The following is a 25,299-nucleotide window of genomic DNA, read 5'->3' on the forward strand; positions in this document are numbered from 1 at the left end:
GTAGAGCTTCCCGCTTGTAGGTGTTGAGCTTCCAGCTTGTAGAATGCAGCGACCCCGGTCCCTCCCAGGGACCCGCCTTATATCCCCCTACGGTCGGGGCCGCTCCGCCCTCGGCCTCGCCCGCCTTCTCGAGCATTCTCGTTCCCTCTCGATCCTTCTCAAGAGCTCTCCCTGGACACGTGATCACCCACTAGCCCACCCACCTGGGGCCCCTTGTGTGGACAATCTGGATCACGTGTCAACGGTGTCAACCAGAGTGCCATGGCCCGGGGCAACCTTGCCCCTGGGCTGACGCTCACCCACTCCCCCTCGTGGGAGCCCCCACCACACGATGTGTGTGGTGCCCGTACTATCCCAGTGCTCACCAAGCCCTAGTAGCGCTGGTATTATACACAGCCACCCACACGATGCTGTCCACAATGTAGGAACATCAAACGGCATGGCCCTTCTGGGCGGTCACCATATAGTGACATCCCCCCAATGTCACTACACACTTGATAAACTATCCGAACATTTTAGATATTTCAATAATTTTCACTTTCCACTAGAACCATCAGACACAGACTTCCCAACATTACCTACAGATGAACCTGAATCTACTCCTACAGAACATATAATATCATCAACAGGTATGATTATCACATTGCTTTTATCCATGAATTTTACCAATTATCTGAATCTATAAGGTGTTAAAACTATTTTCAATGTTTTCCTAGAACCAACAAATACAGACTTCTCAACATTACCTACAGATGAACCTAGTCCTACCCCTACGGAAGAATTAACATCATCACCAGGTAAGATTATCATATTTTTATTCTTAATACATTTGAGAAACTATCCGAACATATAAGATATTTCAATAATTTTCACTGTTCCCTAGAACCATCAGACACAGACTTCCCAACATCACCTACAGATGAACCTGAATCTACTCCTACAGAAGATATAACATCAACAGGTATGATTATAAAGTTGTTTTCATCCATACATTTGACATTATCTGAACGTATAAGATATCAAAATAATGGTAAATGTTTCCTCAGAACCGACAATCACAGAGTTCCCAACATCACCTACAGATGAACCTGAATCTACTCCTACAGAAGATATAATATCATCAACAGGTATGATTATCATGTTACTTTTATCCATGAATTTGACCAATTATCTGAAACTATAAAGTATTACAACTATTTTCAATGTTTCCCTAGAACCAACAAATACAGACTTCACAACAGTACCTACAGATGAACCTAGTCCTACCCCTACAGAAGAATTAACATCATCATCAGGTATGATTATCATATATTTATTCTTAATACATTTGTAGTGAGTCAAACTGAGTCGCAGACGTTGTTCCTTTTAGAGGCAACACATTTATTGTAACACCGTAACACAAAGCGATAACAGCCTCTTTACCCGATACAGCCTAGGGTGGTGACCACCCAACTAACTAGGCTATAAAGAGGGGTTACTGCTACGAAGGGTCGGACCCTCACTCTGGTCTCCGACCACGTGGTTGCCTCGTAAGACGAAGAGCTTCCAGCATGAGACGTAGAGCTTCCCGCTTGTAGGTGTTGAGCTTCCAGCTTGTAGAATGCAGCGACCCCGGTCCCTCCCAGGGACCCGCCTTATATCCCCCTACGGTCGGGGCCGCTCCGCCCTCGGCCCCGCCCGCCTTCTCGAGCATTCTCGTTCCCTCTCGATCCTTCTCAAGAGCTCTCCCTGGACACGTGATCACCCACTAGCCCACCCACCTGGGGCCCCTTGTGTGGACAATCTGGATCACGTGTCAACGGTGTCAACCAGAGTGCCATGGCCCGGGGCAACCTTGCCCCTGGGCTGACGCTCACCCACTCCCCCTCGTGGGAGCCTCCACCACACGATGTGCGTGGTGCCCGTACTATCCCAGTGCTCACCAAGCCCTAGTAGCGCTGGTATTATACACAGCCACCCACACGGTGCTGTCCACAATGTAGGAACATCAAACGGCATGGCCCTTCTGGGCGGTCACCATACAGTGACATCCCCCCAATGTCACTACACACTTGATAAACTATCCGAATATTTTAGATATTTCAATAATTTTCACTTTCCACTAGAACCATCAGACACAGACTTCCCAACATCACCTACAGATGAACCTGAATCTACTCCTACAGAACATATAATATCATCAACAGGTATGATTATCACATTGCTTTTATCCATGAATTTTACCAATTATCTGAATCTATAAGGTGTTAAAACTATTTTCAATGTTTCCCTAGAACCAACAAATACAGACTTCACAACATTACCTACAGATGAACCTAGTCCTACCCCTACGGAAGAATTAACATCATCATCAGGTATGATTATCATATTTTTATTCTTGATACATTTGTAGTGAGTCCAACTGAGTCGCAGACGTTGTTCCTTTTAGAGGCAACACTTTTATTGTAACACCGTAACACAAAGCGATAACAGCTTCTTTACCCGATACAGCCTAGGGTTGTGACCACCCAGCTAATTAGGCTATACAGAGGAGTTACTGCTACGAAGGGTCGGACCCTCACTCTGGTCTCTGACCACGTGGTTGCCTCGTAAGACAAAGAGCTTCCAGCATGAGACGTAGAGCTTCCCGCTTGTAGGTGTTGAGCTTCCAGCTTGTAGAATGCAGCGACCCCGGTCCCTCCCAGGGACCCGCCTTATATCCCCCTACGGTCGGGTCCGCTCCACCGTCGGCCCTGCCCACCTTTTCGAGCATTCTCTCTCAATCCTTCTCTAGAGCTCTCCCTGGACACGTGATCACCCACTAACCCCCCACCTGGGGCACCTTGTGTGGACTCTCCGGATCACGTGTCTATGGGGTCAACCAGAGTGCCATGGCCAGGGGCAACCCTGCCCCTGGGCTGACGCTCACCCACTCCCCCTCGTAGGAACCCCCACCACATGCTGTGCGTGGTACCCGCACTATCCCAGTGCTCACTACACATTTGATAAACTATCCGAACATATAACATATTTCAATCATTTTCACTGTTTCCCTAGAACCATCAGACACAGACTTCCCAACATCACCTACAGATGAACCTGAATCTACTCCTACAGAAGATGTAACATCAACAGGTATGATTATGAAGTTGTTTTCATCCATACATTTGACATTATCTGAACGTATAAGATATAAAAATAATGATAAATGTTTCCTCAGAACCGACAATCACAGAGTTCCCAACATCACCTCCAAATGAACCTGAATCTACTCCTACAGAAGATATAATATCATCAACAGGTATGATTATCACGTGGCTTTTATCCATGAATTTGACCAATTATCTGAAACTATAAAGTATTCAAACAATTTTCAATGTTTCTTTAGAACCAACAAATACAGACTTCACAACATTACTTACAGATGAACCTAGTCCTACCCCTACGGAACATATAACATCACCAGTTATGATTATAAAGTTGGTTTCATCCATACATTTGACATTATCTGAACGTATAACATATTAAAATAATGGTAAATGTTTCCTCAGAACCGACAATCACAGAGTTCCCAACATCCCCTCCAGATGAACCTGAATCTACTCCTGCAGAAGATATGTCATCACCAGGTATGATTATCATGTTGCTTTTATCCATGGATTTGACCAATTATCTGAAACTATAAGGTATTAGAACAATTTTCAATGTAACACTGGCATAGACTAACTGTGAGTACTGTTTCATTACGCTATCATTTTAGTATCATTGGCATCATCACCTGCAACAACTGCCCAAGCTACAGCTACACAAACTACAGCTACCCCATCCACAGCTACAGCCGTGTCAACTACATTGCCGTCATCATCACCACGTGTAACAGCAGCACCAACTACAGCAGCACCAACTACAGCTGCACAATCAACAGCTGCACAATCCACAGCTGCACAATCCACAGCTACAATTGTGTCAACTCCAGATGAACCGAGTTCTACCCCTACGGAAGATGTAACATCACCAGGTATGATTATCATATTGGTTTTATCCGTGAATTTGACTAATCATCTGAAACTATAAGGTATTAAAACAATTTTAAATGTAACACTGGCATAGACTAACTGTGAGTACTGTTTCATTACGCTATCATTTTAGTATCATTGGCATCATCACCTGCAACAACTGCTCAAGCTACGGCTACACAAACTACAGCTACCCCATCCACAACTGCAGCTGTGTCAACTCCATTGCCGTCATCATCACCACGTGTAACAGCAGCACTAACTACAGCAGCACCAACTACAGCTGCACAATCAACAGCTACAGCCGTGTCAACTCCATCGCCACCATCATCACCACGTGTAACAGCAGCACCAACTACAGCTGCACAATCAACAGCCACAATTGTGTCAACTACATTGACAACATCATCACCACGTGTAACAGCAGCACCAACTACAGCTGCACAATCAACAGCCACAATTGTGTTAACTACATTGATAACATCATCACCACGTACAACAGCAGCACCAACTACAGCTGCACAATCAACAGCAACAGCTGTGTCAACTCCATCGCCGTCATCATCACCACGTGTAACAGCAGCACCAACTACAGCAGCACCAACTACAGCTGCACAATCAACAGCTGCACAATTCACAGCTGCACAATCCACAGCTACAATTGTGTCAACTCCAGATGAACCGAGTCCTACCCCTACGGAAGATGTAACATCACCAGGTATGATTATCATATTGTTTTTATCCGTGAATTTGACTAATCATCTGAAACTATAAGGTATTAAAACAATTTTAAATGTAACACTGGCATAGACTAACTGTGAGTACTGTTTCATTACGCTATCATTTTAGTATCATTGGCATCATCACCTGCAACAACTGCTCAAGCTACGGCTACACAAACTACAGCTACCCCATCCACAGCTGCAGCTGTGTCAACTCCATCGCCACCATCATCACCACGTGTAACAGCAGCACTAACTACAGCTGCACAATCAACAGCCACAATTGTGTCAACTACATTGACAACATCATCACCACGTACAACAGCAGCACCAACTACAGCTGCACAATCAACAGCCACAATTGTGTCAACTACATTGACAACATCATCACCACATATAAAAGCAGCACCAACTACAGCTGCACAATCAACAGCCACAATTGTGTTAACTACATTTACAACATCATCACCACGTACAGCAGCAGCACCAACTACAGCAGCACCAACTACAGCTGCACAATCAACAGCTACAGCTGTGTCAACTCCATTGCCGTCATCATCACCACGTGTAACAGCAGCACAAACTACAGCTGCACAATCCACAGCTGCAGCCGTGTCAACTCCATCGCCAACATCATCACCACGTGTAACAGCAGCACCAACTGCAACTGCACAATCCACAGCTGCACAATCAACAGCCACAATTGTGTCAACTACATTGACAACATCATCACCAAGTGTAACAGCAGCACTAACTACAGCTGCACAATCAACAGCTGCAGCCGTGTCAACTACATTGACAACATCATCACCACGTACAACAGCTATGCAAACGACAGCTACCCCATCCACAGCTACAGCCGTGTCAACTCCATCGCCGTCATCATCACCACCTGTAACAGCAGCACTAACTACAGCCGTGTCCTCCGCTTTGCCATCGCTTCCGTCTACAACAGCTGCTAAATCCACAGCTGCCACAGCGGCAGCAGTGCCACCAGCTTCATCAGCCGTGGCACAGCCGACTAATACTCCCCTTGTACACAGCAGCGACAGCAGCACCGCGGTCTCAGGTAGGGGATGTATCTTGATTCGTTTTCGTGTTGTTCATCTCCTTCATTTATTCAAAATCCGAAGATTAATCCATTTAAGTTAAGATCATTACCGGTGAGTGTACAACACGTTTTCTAAACAAAACAAATATAAGAGGGACATCTCTGTAAAATACAGTAGGGTATGGACACCGTGAGCAATTACTGAAGAAGGATCAGGAACAAAATGATGACTAAAAGTCACACAGAGCAGCTCGCAGTCATTTTAGAAAAGGACATTTGATGAAGATGTAACATACCACAGTACCTCAAGAAGAACGTTTTCAATCACTGTGTTGTACCCACTATGACCTAACGAATCAAACACGTGGACAACGTTAAAGTTATACACAAGTTCAACAATTATGACAAGTTGAAGCAGGCATATTTGCATGCTCGGAATTATACTGAGACAAAAATAAAGGCACGGGGATAAGGCAACAAACACGACTCATTTAAAGTGAGATACCTGAAAATTTGGGAACGTTTGAGAGCAGGTCACAGGCGGGCCTCTCTCGAGTCCATGCTCCACTCATCAGCTTTATATTGTAAGCGCTTAAGAGCTGGAAGCACAAATGACAGCAGCGCTCCAGTAATGTGATTGCTATTAAATTGGAGCGATCGTATTGAACGTGAAGGAGAGTGCGGGCTTAGGCAGGATGCGCCGTAGCTCGGAGAGACGATGGACGAGACTGGTGACGGAATGGCAGGAATCTGAGAACGCACCGGAGAGAGAGAGAGGAGGGCCACGGTGGAGATGGAGCGCTGAGATCCGCTCGTGTGCAAGCAGTGAAATGGATTGCAGCGTCGCAAGGCCATGGGGAGTCCTTATTTCAGCAGTTGATAGACAAATGGCTGATGATGATGATGATGATTAGATAAACACACACTGGTTGATGTCAATGAACTACTGTGTTTACACTGTGATGTAGGGGCGTACATTGACGAACCTTTAAACATTCCCATAAATTGTCCCTGAAATAGCGAATACCACAGTGTCACATCCATCATCATGATCACCAGCCTCGTCTTCCAAGGCCCTTCCATCTCACGCACTCTGTATCCAACGCCACTGGATTAACAGGAGGTGCTCCATCGGAGAGCACTCCTCGCACCTCCTGCCAATAGCTCGCGTGTGACCCATGACATTGGATACTGTGGCACGGTGGTTCGAGCAATGCGCTATGAACACAGCGTACTTGAGTTTGATTCCTGGCTTGGGCTAACATCTGTGGAGAGCCATATCTGTACTGGTCCTGGGTGCACGCCCTTCATCAGCCCACACTGGCCAACGTGATGAAGTATGGTCAAACAACCCCCATGGCCATAAGGAATGGGAAAGCCTTCACCGAGTAGTAGATTGAAAATTGTAATTTTCCATTATTATACTCTTTGGGTCTTTCGGTAAAGTCACGTAGATAGAAAAAAAAAGTTGTGTTTGTGTTTATATATCTGGATGGCTTCATGGACAAATCTTTGATGATAGGCAGTGGGTTTGCATAGTACTTTCGTGCCCATAGCGTTAAAACAATGGTCAGCCACGGCCGAGGTATTGGTCCTACCGTGTTTCAGATCTGCGTTATGTTCACGAACACGGTCCGAGACGTGTCGCTTAGTTTCCCCAATGTAACTACTGCCGCAGACACAGCTTAGTTTGTAGACACCGGGGTATTGCATGTCAGGGATCACATCCTTCACAGATGGGATCAGATCACGAATTTTATGTACTGTGTTGAATCGAACCTGGATCCTGTGTTTATTCATGATTTTGGAAATCTTTTTGGTAACCTCTATGGACGTGACTTTACCGAAAGACACAAAGAGTATGAATTCCTGCAGTCACGAAAGCTTTAAATCAAGATTTACCCATTATTATATTATACAGATGATGCAAAATGTCCTTAAGACGTTGCACCAACATTCCGATGATACCTCATGAAAACGGGGAGCCCAAAAACCGGTTCAGATATCACTCGCCACTGCTGTTAGCCATGACCAGGTATCGAACTGAGATATATATTAATAGCGCAAGGGCGCTAACCACTGCGCCCCCGCTTTATGACTACTTTGTTCCATTTCCGTGGCTGCGAGCATCTGTGCCCCACCTACCCAGCAGCAGCATCTGAGAACCCAGATAGTGGTGTCAGGTAACCGTGGCCTCGACCTTCTCGACTTCTGGAACCTCTTGAATGTTAAACAAATGCGGGGCACTTGGCGCCACATCCATTGTCACACTCACCTGTGCATACCTGTGCCCACCTGCGCACTCCGGCTCGTGTGAGGCAGCCAAGGCTGCAGACGAGTTCTGCATTGCTGGGACAGGTGCGGCTTGATGTGGCGCAAGCCACTCCAAGCCCAGTTGTGGCATCAGCAAAATCAGCAATGCGCACAATTCCAGCACAGCATTTATCAGCAAGAATTTTAATCCAGGAGCTTATTTCGTTTTCATTTTGTTCTGCACGAGAGTGGTCACAATATCTTGATTATCAGCCATCGTGGAAAAATGGGTGTTTTGTTGCCCCGGAGAGATTACAGATAACCAATACATAGTAAACAAAAGCGTTTCAAACAAAGAATTGTTCCGGCAATGAAAGTGTTACAAGAGTCGCTTCAAACTTTATTTACTTGTGATGCCTAGATTGCGATGGTGGGTCAGTCACAACAGTTAGAATGTTATCATGAGTACGAATTTGAATAAAAGTTTAAAACAACGCTCTGAAAAATTGGCCGAATGCCACACTTCATGGCATTTTAGTGACGCTTTCAACCTCATCATCAAATTCATCGATATCACCCCCATCGTCATCATTTTCTGCCACACAACCTTCAACTACAGCCACAGCCCCATCTTGGTCTCCCACAGCCGCCGTCAATTTGATGGGCGAAGTTGGTCCAGTGGACCATTGTCAACCATCAAAACATGTTCACAGACTACCATGCACCATTGACATGTTTATAAATTAAAGCCACTCTAAAATCACTGTAAAAGTGAATTCAGAGGCCACAAAAAATGATTGGCTGGCTTTAAGGGCGCCGCGGTGGCGAGGTGTTAACTACCTTACCTGGTGTGCAGGAGGTCGTGGGTTCGTGCCACACCCTGACGCCTCCTGCTGTCTATTTGGGGTTTGCGTGTCTGTCTCCCCGTGGTGGCATGGATTTTTCTCCAGGTCCTCCGATTTCTCCTCCACATTTAGAAACATGCGATGATAATATTTGAGCTATGATTTGTGGCCAGGTCGCTTCTGAAAAAGAGCTAATAGCTCAGTGGACTTTACCTAGGGGAAAAAAAAAGTTTAGTTTTAGCTTATATTGACAATTGTTAATAGTTGCACGATGGGCATTTATAAAACATGGTGTTTGTGAAAAAACTGTGGTGCCTCAGCATTTTCATAGTCCACTTCCCACAGCGCTGCAGAGCGCAAAAGCGTGGACCACTGGCTTGGAGCCCCTACTCTAGCGATTCTAAAGCACCGCTCGGTACAAATCTAAATCTGCATCAACTACTGGACTTGTGGCATACAAAGTTACGCATCGTCGGCTCTTTAAAACCAATATTGCCTTCACCATCTACTCCAGCATTTAAATGACACGGCAACTGATATGTGTATTTAGCATTTATCATCCTGCATGGCCAGATTATTATAAAAAGCTATCAATCTCAAAAGTCTCAAAACCTCTTCCACAAATGCCCAATCTCATGTCTTCATATTGTGCATGCATGCCTTGTAGCAACCGAGTCTAAAGCTGCATGAACCAGACTCTTTCACGGCACTGCTGAGGTATGGGGTTTATCGTCTCTCGCGATCAAGGGAGGGCATTTGAGAGAAAGCATTTTCCCTTCCTGGCAAGGGTTGCTAAGAAATTAGAATCGAAACTCACAAGGGCAATGCAGTGAAACGCTCAGGTTTCTAAAGCTGCCTTTGTATACCTCAAGAAAAACGCATATTTGTCTTGTCAAGTTGACCTTAAACATTGGACGCAATATTATTTTTGGAAATTGTGAAACACAGTAAATCCCATGTTGTGCTTGCTCATCTATACTAGTTTAGCTGGGCTGAACTGGATGGAGATATGCTACTCATAAGAGGTGACAATCTCAGAAAATATGTAACAATCTAACAACAAAAATTCGCCTGCTTTGCAACTCCGGTGAACGCGGTTGGCCACGTACGGTGAAAAATAAGTTCAACGTACGTACATACATACTTACACGCGTACTTACATGCATACAGACTTATCCCTGCAGATAAATCAACCACTCGGCCGTCTTGAGAGTGAAAAATTTCAACAGCATTAGATTAATACCAGTTTAATACTCGTGTCATACAGTAAACTGTGGACCCATATTACCATTTAGTGTCTCAAGAAAGACAGGCTTAACTTTTGACTTGAAACTTTCGTGACTGCAGGAATTCATATTCTTTGTTTGTTTTGGTAAAGTCACGTAGATGGAAAATAATAAGATAAAAATAATAACATTTATTCATGAAAACCAAAAACCCACAACGTTTCGGTCGCAGTCGTCGAAAAGGGGACCGACCTTTTTCTCTCCGCCTGATGACGACCGCCTGTGTTGCCATCGAAACGTCGTGAGTTTTTGGTTTTTATTATGATTATTTTAGTTATATTTTTCCTTTTTTTTCCATCTACGTGACTTTACCGAAAGAACCAAAGAAGATAAAGGCAGGCTTGTTTAAACAAATACAGGTGAAATACCAGAAGTGGATAGACAAGGACTCGCTTCGTTAGATATGGGCCTTAGTCCACTCTGGTCAATGCCAGGGCTACTGAAAGACAAGAAGGTGCCAAGCCATGTACTGTATTATTATAAAATACTTTTTACATTATGGTTTAATATTTTTGCTTAATGTCAATTTCGTATTCCAATGCCTCTCACTTGACTAAATGAAACGTGTTATTTTATATGTTTCTTTTTTATTTCAGTTACACAAGGAGTGACCAGTATCGCAAACCCCACCAACGAATCTAGCACTCTCCCCATAGCAACTGCCCCCATCACCAACACAACTACCCCTATCACCATGGTAACTGCCCCGATCACCAACACAACTACCCCTATCACCATGGTAACTGCCCCGATCACCAACACAACTACCCCTATCACCATGGTAACTGCCCCGATCAACACAACTACCCCTATCACCATGGTAACTGCCCCTATCACCATAACAACTACCCCTATCCCCATCGTAACTGCCCCAATGACCAATACAACTTCTCCTATCACCATGGAAACTGACCCTATCACCAACACAACTACTCCTATCACCATGGTAACTGCCCCAATCACCAACACAACTACTCCTATCACCATGGTAACTACCCCAATCACCAACACAACTACTCCTATCACCATGGTAACTGCCCCTATCACCAACACAACTTCTCCTGTCCACATTGTAACTGCCCCAATCACCAACACAACTACTCCTATCACCATGGTAACTACCCCAATCACCAACACAACTACTCTTATCACCATGGTAACTGCCCCTATCACCAACACAACTACTATCACTATGGTAACGGCCCCTATCACCAACACAACTACTCCTATCACCATGGTAACTACCCCAATCACCAACACAACTTCTCCTATCCCCATGGTAACTGTCCCTATCACAAACACAACTACTCCTATCAACATGGTAACTGCCCCAATCACCAACACAACTACTCTTATCACCATGGTAACTGCCCCTATCACCAACACAACCACTCCTATCAACATGGTAACTGCCCCTATCACCAATTCAACTTCTCCTGTCCCCATGGTAACTGCCCCTATCACCAACACAACTACTCTTATCACCATGGTAACTGCTCCTATCACCAACACAACTACTCCTATCAACATGGTAACTGCCCCAATCACCAACACAACTACTCTTATCACCATGGTAACTGCCCCTATCACCAACACAACCACTCCTATCACCATGGTAACTGCCCCTATCACCAACACAACCACTCCTATCAACATGGTAACTGCCCCTATCACCAATTCAACTTCTCCTGTCCCCATGGTAACTGCCCCTATCACCAACACAACTACTCTTATCACCATGGTAACTGCTCCTATCACCAACACAACTTCTCCTGTCCCCATGGTAACTGCCCCAATCACCAACACAACTTCTCCTATTACCATGGTAACTGCCCCAATCACCAATACAACTTCTCCTATCCCCATGGTAACTGCCCCTATCACCAACACAACTTCTCCTATCAACATGGTAACTGCCCCTATCACCAACACAACTACTCCTATCCCCATGGTAACTGCCCCAATCACCAACACAACTTCTCCTATACCCATGGTAACTGCCCCTATCACCAACACAACTACTCCTATCACCATGGTAACTGCCCTAATCACCAATACAACTTCTCCTATCGCCATGGTAACTACCCCTATCACCAACACAACCACTCCTATCAACATGGTAACTACCCCTATCACCAATACAACTACTCCTATTACCATGGTAACTGCCCCAATCACCAATACAACTTCTATCCCCATGGTAACTACCCCTATCACCAACACAACTACTCCTATCACCATGGTAACTGCCCCTATCACCAATTCAACTTCTCCTGTCGCCATGGTAACTGCCCCTATCACCAACACAACTACTCCTATCACCATGGTAACTGCCCCTATGACCAACACAACTTCTCCTGTCCCCATGGTAACTGCCCCAATCACCAACACAACTTCTATCACCATGGTAACTGCCCCAATCACCAATACAACTTCTCCTATCCCCATGGTAACTGCCCCTATCACCAATACAACTTCTGCTATCCCCATGGTAACTACCCCTATCACCAACACAACCACTCATATCAACATGGTAACTGCCCCTATCACCAATTCAACTTCTCCTGTCCCCATGGTAACTGCCCCTATCACCAACACAACCACTCCTACCATCATGGTCACTGCCCCTATGACCAACACAACTTCTCCTGTCCCCATGGTTACTGCCCCAATCACCAACACAACTTCTCCTATCATCATGGTAACTGCCCCTATCACCAATACAACTTCTCCTATCCCCATGGTAACTGCCCCAATCAACAACACAACTTCTCCTATCACCATGGTAACTGCCCCTATCACCAATACAACTTCTCCTATCACCATGGTAACTGCCCCAATCACCAATACAACTGGCCCTATCACCATCACAACTACCCCTATCACCAACACAGCTACCCCTGTCCCCAACACAACTACTCCTATCACCATGGTAACTGCCCCAATCACCAACACAACTATTACGACAGCCACTACTTCCGCGGAAATCTCTACCACAAGAAACTCTACGACAGCCACAAGCACCACGACTCCCTTGACAACGAATGCAACTGCGGCACAAGGTATTGAACATGTCCAGTTGAACACGTCACACTCATCAGCTGGAACATTCGCACCAATCCATCAGGCTCACAGCCTTCCACACTGCTCCACTCACTCGCTCGCAGTTGCATGCTGGGAAAAAGCAGTCACGGTTGCAGTCAGCGCTCCAGATATTGTGTTGGGTTTCTGGGTCATTCACCCTGCAATTTTAACTCTCAAAGTAATTTCCCTCTCAAATGAGATTAGAGGTGGTGCTTATCCCCTATTAGCTCTGAGCCAGTGGTGGAAATTCCACATTCCTATGGTGGGGGTGAGTCTATGCATAAGACGACCACTGTTAACTTCCCCCACATAGTGGTACTCGCTGGAGTGACCCCCGAGGGATGATGGGCTGAGTCATCACCCAACCAGGATTTGAACACGCAACCTTCCGTCGATTGCGAGCGGCTCGGTCTGCCACTGAGCCACCCAGCCAATGCGACACTTTGTGGGCGCGATGTAAAATGTTCCGAGGTGAAACATGGCCTTGCCTGGCAGTCATGAATAACTTCAGGCACTAAGTCTGAACATTTTTTATCGCACACTCTCATGAGTCCAGTCCATTTTGATAAACGCCGTACAATCCGGTCGCGTAGCTAACGAGTGTGCAGCCGTTGTGACACACACAGAGAAGAGATGAATGCTCCTCACCATGCTGCTGTGAGGTGTTAGGAGTGGATTCGTGGCTAAATCTGCTTCTCATAGAACTGGCTGAAGCCATCAATGCCACATTATCTCCATGCAAGACATTGGATGGTATCTACTTATATGGCAGATTAGGAGACCAACACATGTGATGTGTCATTGAGCAATACACATTTCTGTGATACAAAAACCCACACCCTACCGCTAAAACATTCAGTCTGACAAATCAAAAGGATCAGAAACAAGCCCTCGGGTTTAACATTTTCCGGAATTGGCATTGTGTATCACCCCGAGACTCAAAGCTGAGCCGTTGATGGAATTGCGAGCAGAAGCTGTGTGTGCAGGGCGTTACCCAGTGGGGGTTAAATGTTTTCCTGTGTCCATCCATGCGTTCCAGACCAGGAATTGGCCGTGTTATGACGCATACAAATTCCTGCGGCTATGCATTGTGCCCCATGCCCTCTGAAGGCTCTCTAAGCCTGCACGCAGGCATCGTCATCATCAGCAGCCATGGTCTATCCACAGCTGGATGAATCCCTCCCTGCTTAGTATCACGGTTTTATGACACCAGAATCCATCTCACTCCTGCACGTGAGCTGATGTCATCGCCTTTTCTCTGTTGTGGTCGTCCTCTTGGGAGCGTTCTCGACTTTGACTGCCATTCTGTTACCAGTCTCATCCATCGGCCATCATCACTTCCAGCAATGTGTCCGAGCCAATCCCACTTATTCTCCTCAACAATGTGACATATCTGATTTGCGGTTGTTCCCTGGTCCACAAGTTCCGAAGTCTGTCTCTCGATTCCAAGCATGCATCTCTCCATGTTTTTTTACACCTTTCAGCTTTTATTCCATTTTCTTCATCTAATCTCAACACTTCTGATGCACATTGCGGTGGGTATTTTCTATGTATATATGTTAAACGTCTTTCGCGCGATACATAGCCAATAGGGCTAATCGGAGGTGCACTGATTGCAAAACTTCATTTTCAGCCATATTACTGTGTTACTTTTCATTGTGAAGTTCAGTTCTGTGATTTGGAAGGACACAAAACAAATCACATGACTCTTACAAATGTAAGCGCAACACTTAGGGAATGCGTAGTAACCCGTGCTTCTGTGGATGCTGCTCATGCATTGTTTCCTGCAGTGGAAAACCGGCTCTTTGCCTATGGATCACAAGTCGGAGATGTCCAGATGTCCCATGAAGGAAATGACTTTGTCTCACCGACTTTTAATATTCCATATGGATTTCCATTCGGACAAACATTCTACAATTACCTCTATGTGAGTTTTTTTTTCCAAACAAATCACGTTTCTCCTTTGTAAAACAAGTTTTACACATATGTCTGTGTTAAGGTAATTCTTACAGAATCATCGACTAAATTATCCTGAATGTGCCTGATATAGTCAGATCCCAGAAGCCAAGCAGAGTTGAACCTGGTTAGTACTTGGATGGGATACTGACCTCTATCTCTTGGTGAACAGGAAAAGTCAGTACAGCAATGGATTCTAGTTTTCTATGGGTCTTTCGGTAAAGCCACGTAGATATAAAAATAATAATAAAAATATCACGACGTTTCGATCACAACACAAGCAATCGTCTTCAGGTGTGAGACAGAGAGGAAGCTGCTGAGACAAGGTCTCATATAGGCCTGAGATGGGTGCATCAATGTAGGTGGGTGGAGCTAGAGATGGTCCAACCACAGAGGCTAGGGCAGTGGCCTTTGTATTGTGAGAGATTAGCCTGTAAGGTTATTTTTCTATCTACGTGGCTTTACCGACAGACCTATAGAATATGTATTCCTGCAGTCACGAAAGCTTTAAGTCAAGATTTAATGTACTCTAGATTCAATCTTCGTGGAACTCTGCGGGTTATCTTCCTGCATCAGTGGGTTTACTCCTCACATGAAGCCAAACTCTCATTCATTGCATTGGCCAAACATTCCAATGTAGCATCACCCTCCTTAAACATTCTTAAGACTCAGCGAGGATTTCCTGGAATTTTAAAGGGTATTATTATTATTAATTCATGCACTGAGCTTTCAACCCACTGACCTAAGTTCAGTTTCTGGTGGTGGCTGACATCACCAGCGAGGGATATCTGGGCCGGTGCTGGACCCTCCACCTGTCTCGCAGAGCACTGACCAAAGTGGTGAAGTACGGCGGTGACAACCCTGACTGACACAACAAGGACAGTCCTTCATCCAGCAGTGGATTGACAAAGAGCTATAAATTACGGTTGTTAATTTACGATTTGATTGCTTAGGTTTATTCCGATGCTTTGTGATATTCGCACATGTCTGCTGCCAGGAGCGCGTTGCTCAACGTCTCGTTCTCATCCACAGTTCACGGACAATGGGGCCTTCATACTCCAGGACAAACGCCACGCTCCAAAGTTCCCCTTCCCCAACCCACCGTCCAGCGGCTTCCGAAGCAACAGCGCCAGCGCAATAATCGCGGTGTTTTGGGACGACGCAGACTTGTCCGCAGGGATTGGGAAAATCTACTACCAGGTACGGCAGCGGAACAATGCCTTGCATTGCGGTTGCGACCTTGGCAGCCCACGCTGAGCTCACGCACACACACAGCTCACAGACAACACAGCCTGCATTGCGTAAACACTTACACTTTTTTTGTACATTACATTATTACTTTAGAGTGTTCTTGCTACAGCAATCACAGTGTACGGATGTGTGTCTTTTTTGTTAATGTCATCAGGAATACAACTTAGACGGTTCTCAGAATCTAGTGCCGGACATAGTGACCACACTGAAAAATGTAATCGCGCGCGATTACAGTGCAGTAAACGCGTTTCAACCATCCTGGATCCTCAAAGTAACGTGGGATAATGTGCCGGCCGTGACAGAAAACGACAACTCGCAACACGTGCGTACACTCCTCGCGAAACATTCCACACTTTTGTGTCTGCGGCAATGAGTGTGTCACGAGTGGACTGAGCGGAGGATCACAGGTAAAGCGTCTCCCAGCAGGCCACCTGCAGGAGGAGGCCAGGTGGGTGAGGGGTCATTGCGCGCGACGAGCCCCGGCCCGCCAAGATCGCGGGTTCGAGCCGCCCCTCATTAAACTGGCTTCGCGCGTCCAACGAGCTGATGGTGCTCTCAAAATGGGAAAGCGTGGCTGCACGAAAAAATGAAATCACATTTATTTACACTTTCACTTGATTTAGTTTTAGCGTTAAGGAATTGTCATATCAGCATTATTGACATGAAATGAACACTTCTTGAGAGGTGTGTAATAGGTGTGCCCCTACTGTGGAAAAAGAGCTCAATTGTAGGTCAGACGTTCTTTAACACATGGTGATGCACTGCTCGCTGCAAGAGTTCTCACAAGGGAAGTACGATGTGGTGTCAGTAGCACAATTGGAATATAATTCGGGATGAGAGAGAGCCCCTTGCTGGCACCTAGTGCTGTAGACTTGTCAGAGGACGGTGCCCTGGCGGGAGCGCGAGCAGACTGCTCGCTGTTCACTTACAAACATTGAAGGAAGCCTCTGATGGCACTTACACTCCTGTGATGGCACTTACACTCCTGTGGTGGCTATTACAGCACTGCAGGTTAAATTGTTCTGAGTTTATCGTTGATATTGCATGCACTATTGTTTGCCTTGGATATACACAGCACATTGTTTTTTTTTAACACAAAACAATAATTATATTTACAATTCACTAAATAATCCATTAACGTGATTGGCAGTTCACCTGCATTGGTGAGATACTGCGTGTCAAAACCGGTCCATATTTTGCTCGATTTAAACCAATGCGGCTAAAAACATTCACTTGCAGAAGGCCGTGTGGCTGGTGAAATGGGGACAGAAATACTTTTGTTTTTAATGCGGAGAGATGTCTATTGCGAGGTGTAATGTCAGCTTGTTTAGATTGTTTACAGTATTCGTAACGATGTCAAGTAAAATATTTGTGCAACTTCACGTGGCATCGAGTGTTGGTTGTGATGGAGTGGTGGCTCAGTGGTCTATGAACGTTGGTGTCTTGAGTTTGAGTCCTGACCACGACTCACATCAGTGGAGAGCGATATCTGAGCCAGTCTGGGGCCCCTCTTCCACGAACCTGCAATGACCAGGACGGTGAAGTATGATCAAACCATATCCATGGCTGACATGGCATGAGAGACCTTCATTTGGAATTGTATTGAGTTGTAAGTTCATTATTATTATTTATTACATATATCAATACATTAAATTAAAAATAAAGTTTCAGTTATACAGTTCGAACCTTTTAAGTTGTTTAATTTGTTTGAATTCTAATTACAGTATCATTCTCTGTTGTCATTTCCATACGATACACCTGCCAATTTAAACGTGAACTTAATATTTAAAGAGGAAAAAACTGCTTTTATATAATGCCTTAGTCACTGGAATGTAAAACACAGGCCATGACAGAGGCTGTTGGTCTGGAGAGGTAGTCCACGTGTGACGTGTCAGTGTAGTGCATCGACAATAAACGTCCCTTTGGCTGCATAGTTCTGAGCTGTGCATACGAAGGCAGAGAGAGAATGTTTCAAGAGCACAGGCAGATGCACGCAATAACAATAACTTTCAGCCCTTTGTCAATCCACTGCTGGATGAAGGCATCTCCTCGCTGCGTAAGTCATGACGGTTGTTTGACCACAGCTCACCATCGTGGTCAGTGCAGGATAGCGAGGTGGGGTGCATAGGGCCGCTTCGCCACTGATGCCAACCGGGGGCAGGAATCAAACTCAGGTTGCCTGACTCTGAGCGCAGTGCGCTGGCCATTACTGTCGGACGTATTCACCCCCTAGATTAGTGGATGTATCACTGCTGGTTCGGTAGACCCCCAAGCAAGGCCACTGGGTCCCCGTGCTCCCAGCCCCCCATGCCCCCCTCCGCAGGCTGTGAAACCACAATGCACACACGGATCACGTGTCCACGCCCCTTGTCAACGCGGTGTTAGTTAGGCATTCGTTTCATGTTGCGTGTCAGTGTGTTCTGTGTTAGAAAGGCATTCGTTTCATGTTGTGTTATGTTTGTGTTCATCGACCCCACAGACCAACACGTTTCAGGCCATTCTTGCAACAGATGGAGTGTTCTCTTTCTGCCTAAGCATCTTCCAGCACAACAGCATGAAGTGGCAACCGCTGAACAGGGACCCGAACCTGAACAAGGTTCTCATGGGTTACCACACGTGAGTAGTGCATACGGGCCTGGCGAGCGCGCCACGGTCATCTCGTGCGACAGCAACAAGCGACGGCTGCCACCGCTGCTGCTGCTGCTGCAGCACAGACGGGCACAGCAGCGTGGGGGCTAGACACCATGACACTCCCGATGACGACGACTATCATTGTTGTTTTGACGACCATCTGCCTGCCGCAGTTGAACCTCATTAAATGAAGCAAATTATTTGTCACTGGTGCATTGGCAGTGGCGCACAAAAGACACTAGCTCCACACATTCATCCATGGCACACCGTTCAAAGGAAAAGCGATGCGATGGGCATTGACCCTTCCTCATAGCATCTACATGAATGTTTAAAGAGGCCGGAGTGGTGCCGCCTCGTCTTGTTGTCTCGAGATGTCGTCACGTGGCAGTAACTTTTGGGGTTGCACTATCCTCTAAGCTGAGCTTCCTCTTTGCTGAATTTTAACGAGCCATCTGACTTTCTATGTTGTTACGCTTGACTTCATCGAGCTTGTCCTGATGATGTTTGATATCGTTTAAAGTGCAGCGCCACGTATCTAATTGCTACACAAGTTGATTTTAGAAATGTGTTCTTCAACTTCCTGGTGAGCTGAGTATCAATTGTCGTGTTGTTCAACACTCGTTCAGATGACCATTAATTAGTTTGGCTGTGTCGGGTGTACGTATGTACGTTGAACTTCTTTCGCACCATACATAGCGAACGGATTTGCTCCGATTAATTAATCTATCCTACGTTTTACTCACCCTCCCTCACCTCTCTCTCACCCATCTCTCACCCATCCTCACCGATCCTCACCCAAGGGGAATATACAACGTGTTCTACAACGACCCGATCATGACGAAGAGTGTTGCAGTGCGCTACAGCCCGGACAGCGTGGTGGGCAACACAGGTGGGTCGCCCTCGCTGAGCCTTCGGCTCGCCGCGCGTCATCAAAATCTGAAAGTGGCCCGGCTCAAATTAGCATTGAGCACAGCGGTGCTCTTCTCCAGCTCAGTACCCTGAGCCAGCGGTGGAAATTCTACATGCCTATGGCAGGGACGAGTCAATAAGTAAGACAGCCACTGTTGGCTTCCCCACAAACTGGTATATATTTTATTGACCTTGAATGGATGATGGGCCGAGTCAACCCCCAACCAGGATTTGAGCTCGAGGCCTTGTGATTGGGAGCTGCTCACTCTGCCGCTCACGCCAAGGTGCGGGTAAAACGGCCATGACTTACAGTATGTTGAATATTATTTGGGTCTTTCGGTAAAGCCACGTAGATAGAATCATGATCAATGTAGAGCGTTGTGGGATGTCATTAGTATGAATGGCACCGTATACAGTGAAATTGTTATTATTGACAAGACAAAACAGCCACAACCGATGCAAACGGTTTTCACAAGACCATGGCTTTGTGTCTTTTTCCTCTGGCAGGCCAAATGGGCACGTGGTTGTACCGACTGGAGACCAACAGCATGACCAACGTGAACAGCAAGCGGGATTGTCTGCGCTGGGTCAACACAGAGCAGAAGAGTAACCTTTGGTTCTGGAATCCATGTCCCTGCTCATACTGGCAAGGAAGGCTCGACTCTACGTTCATCAATGGGGACTTCATTCAAAACTATAACTTTCCCACCAAGCAGTTTGATGGTAATTAACGCAGTCAAATTATCTTCACCTCATTCCCATCAAGACTGATTTTTACGATTAATTTATTTTGTTTGATTGTTTTAGTCTCTTCTTCTTTAGCAATCCCTCAGAGTGTTGAGGTCGACAGTGTTCCATTGGTGTCTGCGGGTCTGAAGATTGGCGATCGTCAGACTCTGTCATCGCAGTGCTGGTGCCCCACGTGTTTCCCCGCAGGACGCGTGGCCCTGGCTCGCTCGCGTGGCCCTGGCACGCTCGCGTGGCCCTGGCTCGCTCGCGTGGCCCTGGCTCGCTCGCGTCGCCCTGGCTCGCTCGCGTGGCCTGCGACGCGCTGCAGCTGCGCCTGCAGCTGCGCCTGCAGCACCCGTTTTTCCTCCTCCTGTTGTCGTCTTAAGAGTTTCGGTTTTGCTGAGATCCTGGGCAGTATTCTCTCACGAGCCAATGTCATTGTTGCACTTCTTCACATTGGCCTTGAGGACGTCCTTAAAGCGCTTTTTCTGCCCTCCTCTTCCCCAATCTATCATTGTATAACTGGGGTGCAGCGGCGATTGTACGAGTGAGCGCACTGCGCTATGAACCTGGCGACCTGTGTTTGATTGCCAGCCATGGCTAACATCAGTTGTTGAGTGATAGCTGGCATCCCCAGAGCCCTCACCAACCCACACTCACCGGCGTGGTGAAGGACGCCGGAGCAACTCCCCCAACCGACGTCGCGGCACAGGGGAAGCCATCTAATAGGCGTTCACAATTCCTGCGAAGCCCAACGCTTTGGAGGTTTGCGTTTGAGATGACACGGGCGATCCGTTGGCCTTGAGATGATTTGGTGAGGTCGTCCGGTGAACCGCCGTGCTTTCCCCTCGTTGTCAGGCGCGGCGTACACGCTGCAGAGCGTGTGGCAGAACCCTGACGGATCGGGCGTGCGCTGTTACTACGATGTTCGTGGCTCCCTCATCACGGGCCAGCACGAGCGCTTACTGCCAACGCCCTGGGACCCGCCCAACAACCCCTGGTGGTTCTCCGACTACAGCTTGTTCTACTACTACTACAATGTGTACATCAGCCAGTGGCTGCCGCGCGAAGCCAACAAATACAAACGTAAGCTTCTCTTTTAGCGCAGCCACTGAGCGCAGCGCCAAGGGAACAATGTGTCACGTGGCCACCAACAGACGGAACTAGCAAGGTTGTGATAGGCAATGGTTAGAATGTTTCTTGAATTCAGCATGCTAATTATGAGGACTTGGGAAAAGAGATGATGGGAGGGATATCCAAAGTGCAGCTGTGTGAAGTGTAGTAGTGGGGTGGGTGAGTGAGTGAGTGGGTGAGTGGTGGATGAATGAATTAGTTGTGACCTTAAGTGTGGTGGTTGGGTGGGTGGGTGAGTGGGTGGTTCAGTGAGTGTGTTGTTGTGACCTGCAGTGTGGTGGTTGAACACAGAGCACTTGAGGAAAAACAGTATGGTAGAGCGAGTCCCCAACATGGGTTGAGGAATCAATGAGTGAGGTTTACAGACACAAACAGGAACCATCGTAGTAGCAATAGAAGAGTGATGATTACGCTACTGACCGCCCTTGACTGTAGTAAATCAGCTACCGGTGGTGGCAGTGTGGGGAGGTGTTTATGAAGAAGCGGATTTACCGTGGCCGACGGCGATGATTCATATATTTTACAATCTCGCAACTAATGCACAGAAACGTATAACGTATATGTTGTTTTGTGTTCACTTAACGATTCTGTGAGCCCACACATTCAGCCGAACGTTGTTCACTGCTGCGCGACAGTCCAGGAGGTGCAGCCATATACCGACTGCTGCGTGAACTCGGGAGACAGCTCCTACTGCTCGCTCTACTACGAGAAGCGGCCTGCCGACTCCTGCTGGGGGTACAGGCCCCCCCGGTTTGGTGAGTGCTGCAAAAGCAGCCGGCCGTGTGGCTGACGGGACGTGTGGCTGACGGGACGTGTGGCTCACGGGACGTGTGGCTCACGGGACGTGTGGCTCACGGGACGTGTGGCTCACGGGACGTGTGGCTCACGGGACGTGTGGCTCACGGGATGTGAAATACACTCGAATTATTTTGGTGCGGGGCCAGCTGTGCGTGAGGCTTGCGGTCTTTACGTGTCATTTTTATTTTATTTGTGTTGTGTAGTTCTTGCCGTATGGGAAGTTCACCTTCACTGGTTTGGGCTGGCCTGGCTCTGCTGATAAGACATTGGGTGTCGAGACCGGTCCAGAGCTTTCCTTGTATTGAATCAATGTTGCCAAAATGTATGCACTAGTAGAAGGTCATGCTGCTAATGGGATGTGTAAAAAAATGTGGCAAGGCTGCACCGTTACCTTTGTTTTTGGACTTGCTGCTCAATGCCCGTTTCGTGTGAACGCTCGCGCCGCTGCGAAGGCTGGATGTATGGCGACCCGCACATCACGACCATGGATGGCGTGGGCTACACGTTCAACGGACTGGGCGAGTACGATCTTCTCATCGCCGACAATGGAAACGGGACCAAGTTCAGGATCCAGGGGCGCACGCAGCGCGCCGGCTTCAACCACACGTCCATGGCCACGAGCTTTGTGGCGCTGGTGGCGTGGCAGTTGGGCAGCCCCGCGGTGAGCGCCGAGCGCAGTGCTCCCGCGTGCTCCTTCACCCACGTTGAGGAATTTTCGCCACCTCAGCAACTCGACAAACTTGTTGGGGGGTTTTTTACGTTAAAAAAAACTTGACAAAGGCATTTTTTTTCATGTTGAAACGTGAGAACAGCACAATTGTCTGGCTGACTTGGCTCAGCTGAAGCCAGTCGTGCCTGCTCTTCAAGGTCCACATTGTGCCCAACCACCATTCACGCACCCACCTACTCAATTCCATAACTCACTCACCTGCAAAGACAAACATCCCCCGTGTAGCTTTCTCACAGATTGTCGGGGCAAGTGCTGTTACCGAGCACATATGAAGGCCGGCACAGCACACGAGGCGGTGGGTGGCTAGCTACATTTTTGCTGATGTTTACTACTTATTTGAGGCTGAGTCGACCTAGGGGAGGCCCAGGAACGGTTCAGATCATTGTCACCGTTGTTGGCCATGAGCAGGAATCGAACTCGAGTCGCCGGGTTCGTAGTGCAGTACGCTAACCAACGCCCCACCACTCCTCACACTCATTCACAAACCCACTCGCTCACCCTCTCAATCACCCCCTCGCTCAACCCCTCACCACACTGCAGGTCACAACTCTTCTCTTCCTGTTTCTTCCATCGCACTGCTCCACTTTGGAATGCCCCCATTGTTCTCATTTCCCAAAAAAATATATCATCTTGTCAATTGAAGAAACGTGTTCAGTCTTTTCTATTACAACTTTGCTGGGGCTGTTTGTTTCTGGCCGCTTAATGTGTTGGGCCTGTGGGTCCGTGCTCCGGTGGTGAGTTGAACAAAAGTAGATTTTTCTGCCCCCGCTGCTTCCACAATATCCACTGTAGGGTCGCGTTGCAGATTTAAGCATTCTGACAATCAGATTGAGGACAATTTAGGATCTCTTTTCAGATTGTGCGTGTACTCATGCAACAAGTCCTCGTGCTAACAAGAGAGACGTTGCCCAATGCCGCACGATATTTATTTCTGGAGGATAAAAGTGATTTCTACAGGATAAAAGTTTTTAGCTAAAATTGAGATCTTCCAAAATGTTGCGTCTTGGTCTAACTTGTGGATCTCTGCCTGCACCTAAAACCAGAGCCTACCCCAACAGCTCTGCACCTCACAGTCACAGTCAATTGTGTCTGTTAAATATTACAAGCTTTATAAAGTGCATAATTATTGTTACATATAATAGTTTACAGATACCTTCATCCATCCACTGCTGGATGAAAGCATCTCCAAGCTATGTTGATTGTATGACCATACTTCACCATACTGGTCAGTGCCCAGGACTGGTTCAGATCTCACTGGTCACTACTATTCGCCGTGACTGGGAATCAGACACAGGTCCGCGAGGTTTATATCCCTTGATTTAGCCCTAATACTAATAATCAATGATTTTAAATGGCAAAAAAGTTTCAATAATAATATTTTAGGCGCAATAACAATGTTCTTCATTGTTATTATGATTGCTTCCTTGCCCCCGCCAAATTTAGCAAGATATAAAATGCCCTTCAGCATTCTTCACCATGGCGACAGCTGCAGCAACCCCCAGTCTGCGTTGTCGAAAAAGCGCCATTGTGCAAATCGCTACATTGAGCGGCCGGATTCTTACTTGAGATGCCAATCCGCATGCTTTACGTTGTCAGGACAAGTCTCAGCTTGACAACCAGCTTCCTTTTAATCAACAGGTTGAATGGAAGTTGAATGTGGACAACACGACTTCCCTTTACCTGAATGGCGTTGTCTTCAACGTGACAGGTAAGTTTCCCTCTAACCACTTTTCCTGTAGCAAAGCAATTAGCCAACGGCAGAACACCAAGCCCGGCTGCCTTTGTCTTCCTCGTATCGATGTTTTACACCAGGTACTGTGCAACATCTGTCAAAATTGTGTATAGATATACAAAGACAAAGATCTCCCATATAGCCTGAACAGACAGTAGGAGCAAGTGCTGTTACATATACACACAGCGGTGTC

The 25,299-nt window shown here is 46.8% G+C and overlaps 1 protein-coding gene across 16 annotated transcripts in view; it reads left to right on the forward strand.

Annotated features, from left to right (window-relative positions):
- Positions 1-25,299, forward strand: part of LOC144728469 (uncharacterized) — a 63,057-nt gene that overhangs the window by 18,878 nt on the left and 18,880 nt on the right. For 11 of the 16 annotated variants that reach the window (XM_078607935.1, XM_078607943.1, XM_078607941.1 and 8 more), the window contains 24 exons: positions 549-629; positions 717-797; positions 884-961; positions 1,047-1,127; positions 1,215-1,295; positions 2,106-2,186; positions 2,274-2,354; positions 3,037-3,114; positions 3,200-3,280; positions 3,531-3,608; positions 3,740-3,997; positions 4,129-4,713; positions 4,845-5,786; positions 10,749-13,214; positions 15,027-15,163; positions 16,225-16,392; positions 16,598-16,765; positions 18,923-19,059; positions 19,875-19,963; positions 20,491-20,706; positions 21,571-21,798; positions 22,482-22,601; positions 23,097-23,305; positions 25,013-25,082. In XM_078607935.1, coding sequence (XP_078464061.1) covers positions 549-629; positions 717-797; positions 884-961; positions 1,047-1,127; positions 1,215-1,295; positions 2,106-2,186; positions 2,274-2,354; positions 3,037-3,114; positions 3,200-3,280; positions 3,531-3,608; positions 3,740-3,997; positions 4,129-4,713; positions 4,845-5,786; positions 10,749-13,214; positions 15,027-15,163; positions 16,225-16,392; positions 16,598-16,765; positions 18,923-19,059; positions 19,875-19,963; positions 20,491-20,706; positions 21,571-21,798; positions 22,482-22,601; positions 23,097-23,305; positions 25,013-25,082 — 6,594 coding nt within the window. The remainder of the gene's footprint in view (positions 1-548; positions 630-716; positions 798-883; positions 962-1,046; positions 1,128-1,214; positions 1,296-2,105; positions 2,187-2,273; positions 2,355-3,036; positions 3,115-3,199; positions 3,281-3,530; positions 3,609-3,739; positions 3,998-4,128; positions 4,714-4,844; positions 5,787-10,748; positions 13,215-15,026; positions 15,164-16,224; positions 16,393-16,597; positions 16,766-18,922; positions 19,060-19,874; positions 19,964-20,490; positions 20,707-21,570; positions 21,799-22,481; positions 22,602-23,096; positions 23,306-25,012; positions 25,083-25,299) is intronic. The other 5 variants (XM_078607940.1, XM_078607948.1, XM_078607950.1 and 2 more) reach the window with 4 other exon arrangements.

The sequence above is a fragment of the Lampetra planeri genome, chromosome 28 (genome assembly GCF_965212315.1).
Source record: "Lampetra planeri chromosome 28, kcLamPlan1.2.h2, whole genome shotgun sequence".
Lineage (NCBI taxonomy): Eukaryota > Metazoa > Chordata > Hyperoartia > Petromyzontiformes > Petromyzontidae > Lampetra > Lampetra planeri.